Raw genomic sequence first — 6,000 nt, 5'->3', positions numbered from 1 at the left:
AAGGCACTTAACAACAACAACAATGATGGTGGGAGGAGTTTTGGTGTGGCGCTGTGTGTTAATGCACTGAACTGCAAAGTCGATTTGAACTGCAAGGTTGATGATTCAAGGTCACCAGTCGCTGGCTCCTCAGAAACCTTACGTGTTATGTGCCGGAACTGATTAACAGGCACTTAACCATGTCAACAACAATAGTGATGGGTGGGATAGTTCCCTCCCTCTGACTGTCTGAAATTCGCATTTTGGGTTAGTGGTACTTTATCTAGTGCATTCTATCATTCTTTTCCCTACTGTTGAAGACTTTTTATGAGAATCATTCTGCCTCCTTGTGTATTAGTGAATCTGCCTATTTTGTTATCAATGTCAAATTCAGTAAGCTTGTTGTTAATTCCTTTATTTAACCCAATGATTTTTTCAAACTCTGTTCAGAAGAAGTCTGTTCAAATACAGCACTTACCTCTTGCGCCGTCCCCCACCAGAAACACTGCCCCTGCCCCACCAATGCCGCCATACAATCTTCCACCTGGGGAGCCTGTTTCCATCTCACAGATATAGGGCTTCCGTAAATAATTTGTTTAGAAAAGATGTACCTTGTGATGAATAAAATCTGGAACCTGTCTTTCTGAGCTGCAAGTTGACATGTCAGATTCTGTTATACCCTCCTTCCCAACCTTTGATAAACCAATCTTCTCAGCAATTATCCACTTTCTGGATAGTGGAACCCAACCTGGAAAGTTGTTTGTAATGTAAACTTAGCTTCCATTTAATTATTTCTTCTTTCCTGTTGTAGATTAAACTGTACACTAAGATGTGAAAGAGATCATTCTACTCTGTTTTTTCCGGTAGCAGGGAGTATTAACCTGCTCTTTCCCCTAAGAGTGAACAGTGACCTTTCCCTGAATGTGAGCTGACCGAAGTCATCTGACTGGTCAAACTGACTGAAGGCAGATTGACTGAAAGCTTATTTTACTGGTATTGGCACAAAGCTGAGTAAAATTTCATGAAATTTACAGTATGGTTCTGTTTTCCCTTTGGAAAGAGTTGCCCTTTGTCAGAACTCAGAAGTTTTTCATCTTCTTCCCTGAAAGGCTAATGCCTTTCGTATGAGGTAAGACAATTCCACAATGACCCTGATATGCAGGCTCTACTGATCCAAAGGCAGGCAGTTCTGTCAGGCAAAATTTCATTTTCTGTCTCTTTTACTTTTCCTTGTTCCCAAAACAAGTTGGATTTACATCTTTATATTGTTCATGTTTTAATTTAGAGGAAGAAAAAAAAGACAATGGAAAATGTAGACTGAATGATCTGCCTTCCCCTTCTGTGAGGGCTCTTGTGATGTAGCTGGATTTAAACCCAGGCAGTTCTAATTCCTATGGTTCTTCCCCTCTAGGACACTACCTTTGTTAATATGTCCACTGGACTGGTAAAGGCCAGCCAATGTACAGCTGTGGACTTCCTCTTGCTTTGTTTGCCCTCTGAGGTTTTCATCTTTTTTTTTTTTTTTTTCTTGAGCTACTTAAGAGCTACTGTTTTTATAGCTCCTTGTTAAAGAGGCTGTTTTCCTAAACTCTTCACCATCAGATTTTATTTCCTTCTTTCATCTGCAGCATTCTGGCCTCACATCACAAACAAGGCTCAGGGAGGCCATCTGTTTGCCCAGAGACACGCACTCCAGGATCCAAACTATGTGTCCCTCATCCCAGTCAGAGTTTCTTAATGAGGTACCCATACCCATTTCTCATATTAAACTGATTTGAATTCATCAGACTGAGAATCTACTGGTTCTAAACTTCATTTTAAAAATCGATTATTTTTCTGAGCTCTGTGAGCAGGGACTGAACGATCCATTTATGTAGACAGTTATCTTGCCTTACAAATCCTCTCCAAGCACTGATTGCAGCTATGGTGCAGGCTTGGCTCCGGGTAGCGAGTTTTAAAATCCACACCGGGGCTATCTGGGATTTAGAGTTGGCATAGAGATGAGTTTTCTGATTACAAGAAATTAGACACCATAAACCAATACCAGGAAGGGATGTCAAAACTTCTGGAGACTTTAAAATAGCAGCAATTCCTGGGTTCCCCCTGAGGTTGCAGAGTCAAAGGTGACAAAGGAAGTAGGCATTTAGCAAGCCAATGCAATGAGTCAATCGTTCATCAGATGTTAGAACTACATCCAGGTTTGAAATTTTTTTTTTAAAATATAGCCTGCAGTTCTTCTCCTGGCCTCTAGGTGATCCCACATGTTTGTCTGGAAGCTCATGTGAATATCTTGTTCCCTCCCCATCTGCCTTTCATAAACAAGGTTTTAGCATTCTATGATAGTCTTTGCCCAAGTCAGTCATTATACCGACCATTTGAAAAATGATGATTGGTGGGTCAGAGTGACCAAAACTCATATTTTAAGCTATATGTTTAGCTTTTGAGAAACTACCTGTTTTGCAAAACACTTACACCATTTTACATTCCCACCAGCAATATATGAGGATTCTAATTTCTCTACACTCTCATCAACACTTAAACTGTGTGACATTTTGATTCTAGCCATCCTAGCGGTTGTGAAGTTTTGATTTGCATTTCCGTAGTGACTAATGATATATTTTCATGTTCTTGTCATTATTGTTGTTACGTGCTGTTGAGTTAGGTTCCACTCATAGTGACCCTGTATAGGATTTCCCAGGAATGGCCGGTGGATTTTAACCACCAACCTTGTCTAGTGCTGAGCCTGTAGTGCCACACCAGGACTCCTTCATGTACTTATTGTTGTTAAATGCCATCGAATCGGTTCCGACTCATTGCAACCCTGTATAAGGTTTCCGAGGAGCTGGCTGCTGAGCTTGAACCGCCGACCTTGCAGTTCAAACTGGCCTTGCGGTCCAGTACTTATCCTTCAGCACCACATCAGAACTCCTCATGTGGTTACTAGCCATTTAAAAATATTTTTTGGAGAAATACCTATTCAGATGCTTTTCCCATTTAAAAATTAGGTTGTGTGTCTTTTTTATTGCTGAGTTATGCGTTCTTTGTATATTTTGGATTCAAGTCCCTTACTAGATATATAATTTGTAATACTTATCTCCCACTCTGCTGTCTTCTCACTCTTTATGATGTTAATTTGAAATACAATTTTTTTGATGAAGGTTGATTTTTCTGATTTGGTCTGATTTTTCTTTTACTGTTCTTGCCTTTTGTGTCATATCTAAGAAACCATTACCTAATCTAAGATCACAAAGATTTACTTCTGTGTTTTCTTCTAAGAGTTGTATGGTTTTAGATCTTACATTTAGGTCTCTGGTCATCTTTGTATATGATGTGAGGGCAATTCAGTTGTTTGAGCACCATTTGTCGAAGACGATACTTTCTCCATTGAATTATCTGGCATCCTTGTTGAAACGCAATTGACCATGAATGTGTTCTGTTCCAGAGTCACTTCTAGTCCATAGAATTCTGTGTCTGTTGAGGATTTTAATCTTAAATGTATGCTCTCCAAATCACATTTATCTTTCTTTATATCATGAGTTTCAGATGATGGTGTTGTTTAGAGCCGACAAGTTGGTTCTAACTTGTAGTGACCCTGGGATAGTGTTTCCAAGGCTTTAAATCTCCATGAGAGCAGAAAGCCTCATCTTCTTCCTGTGGAGTGGCTGGTGGGCTCAAAGTCTGGGCCTTGTGATTTGAAGTCCAGTGCTTATCGTATGGAGCCACCATGCTACATGAGTCTCAGTGTGTGTCCTTTGTGTCATTAGTCCGTATGGTAGTTGTTTTTCCAGAACGTTGCCACAGGCTTGTGAACACATCTGGGCTTTGCCTCTGCTGAGTCCAAGGTGTCCACCCCTCAGTTCATAGTTTGTGGCTTGCAGGTCTCTGCCACTGCTTCAAAATCTGCTGGACAATAAGCTTACTTAATGCCCTCGTCCCTGGCCTCTTGCCCTCCTGCTGAACACTGCTCTGTCCTCCCATAAGACCATCCCTTCCTCCAGACCCCAGGTCTTCTCTGAATCTTCAGACCCATGGCACCCCACTTCTTCCAAGAAGCCTTCCCAATTTGTCGCTCAGCCTGAGAACTCAGGTTCATGGTCTCGGAGTCAGATGGCATTAACATAGTCCTCAAAGACAATGTTCTACATCCTACTTTGCTGAGTAGCTACTCGGGTCTTAAAAGCCTGGGAGTGTCCATCTTTCTGGTTGTTGTGAGTGACCATCTAAGGTGCAACTATGGGTCCCTCCCTTGTTATGCCCAGAGTTCAGGGTCCCCAATGACCATCCAGGAGCCGTCACCGATGTAAATACATAAGGGTTGTTTATTCAAGCTCGAGCCAGGTCTCTAACCTTATCCGACGCAGTGGAATAGGGAAAGAGCCTCGAACTTTTTGACTGCAGGGTTTTTATAGAGTTTTCAAACAGCTCAGGTTTCTCAGCTTTACAATCTTTGGATTGGTTAACAATTGGCAAACTATGAGATGTTACAGTTTAATTGGTCAGGACTGGTGGTCTTTGTCCTTAGGCTAGGGTAAAGGAAAACATCTGGCCTCTGGCCTTGAGCTGCCTGGCTATTTATACATATATCATTTTCTTGGAGCTAGAGGACATGCTAAAGCTTATATACAAAATGGATTCTTCTCTTTGGCCCTACACCCTGTCTGGAGGGAAGAAGAGTGATGAAAATGAAAGACACTTGGAAACAATTAGTTCAGTGGATTAATGGAACATCAGTCTCTATGACCTTGAGACCAGAACTCCAGAACTAGTTGGAGCCCGGCTACCACAGCTGACCACTCTGAAAGGGATTGCATTAGAAGGTCCTGGTCGGAGTGGGAGAGAAATGTAGGGAAAAAAAAATCAAAATTACACACATACACACACACAATTTTTTTTTTAAAGCTTACTGTGAGTTTCCAGGTAGGCCCACTCCTGGCCAGCTGCAAGACTGGCAGTAATTTGCAGTGGTGCTGTCTGGAAGCTCCCATCTTGGGGCTGGGGTGGTGGGTTATACCAGAGAGCACAGAGGAAATGAGGGTTATACAAGAGCGAGTCTCTTCAGACCCAATTCCATTATGTCTCCCCCTCTCTACTCCAGCTCTTCCCCACCCCACTGCAGACCCTTTCCAGGAAGATTGTGCGGTCCAAGATGAATAGCACCCTGGTTGGGGTATTCACCATCATCCTGGTGTTCCTGTCAGCTTTCATCAACATGGTGGGTGGCTCCACCTCCTCCCAGCACTGCCCCAGCCCCGTCAGGCCAACCGTTCCCAGGCAGGAAGAAAGGAGAGTTTCCCCCAGACCCTGGAGTCCTCGCCTCTGCTGATACTCAGCTCTGGGGTCACATTGGACTCTTCAGAGCCTCACACAGGCTTTTATTTCCTCACTCTCAAGGAGGGGGCCCAGCCTGAAACGGCTCAGTGAAGTCCCTAAGGGGGTGTAAGTGCCCCATCTTTGGGGGGTGGCTGGGCAGCTTCACTCGGCCTCTTCTAGGCCTCCTCTTTTGTCCCTGTCAATGTGAGGCTGCCCCCGAGACAAAGTTGTCAGCCTGCTACCCTGTGAGGATGGCCCCAGGGCTGATCACTCCTCACTGCCCTCCTCCCCGACTTCAGTTCATGTGCAGCTCCAAGGACCTATTTGGCTGCCTGGCAGAGGAGCACAATGTCAGCATGAGCCGGATCAACGCATGCCACGTGGTGGAGTCGGCCTTCAACTACAGCCTGGGCGAGGAGCGGGGCTTCTGCGGCAGCCCCTGGCCCAACTGCAACTTCCCAGAGGTACCCTGGGCATGGAGGGGCTGGTAGGGGTTGCAGATAGAGATCTTCCGGCCCATGCTGAGGTTTGCCCTACCCCACTCTGCCCTGGGCTGTTCTGGGCATATCAACTCTGAGGGCCAGAACTCACTACCACTCCAGACCTCATTTCTCCAATACCTGTCACTCACATGCAAAACACTGGGACTCAACAATAAGGCCCAGCCGCATCTACCCCCACCCCCACTCCACTTGCTAGATTCTTCTACGG

At 44.4% G+C, this 6,000-nt stretch overlaps 1 protein-coding gene across 1 annotated transcript in view; it reads left to right on the top strand.

Annotated features, from left to right (window-relative positions):
- The window catches only part of ADCY5 (adenylate cyclase 5), a 244,580-nt gene that overhangs the window by 221,987 nt on the left and 16,593 nt on the right, over positions 1–6,000 (top strand). The window contains exons 12-13 of the mRNA XM_006869426.1: positions 5,075–5,191; positions 5,589–5,753. Of these exons, the coding sequence (XP_006869488.1) occupies positions 5,075–5,191; positions 5,589–5,753 (282 nt within the window). The remainder of the gene's footprint in view (positions 1–5,074; positions 5,192–5,588; positions 5,754–6,000) is intronic.

Source organism: Chrysochloris asiatica, unplaced genomic scaffold, assembly GCF_000296735.1.
Source record: "Chrysochloris asiatica unplaced genomic scaffold, ChrAsi1.0 scaffold00130, whole genome shotgun sequence".
NCBI classification, from domain to species: domain Eukaryota; kingdom Metazoa; phylum Chordata; class Mammalia; order Afrosoricida; family Chrysochloridae; genus Chrysochloris; species Chrysochloris asiatica.
This window is presented reverse-complemented; position numbering and strand designations above follow the sequence as displayed.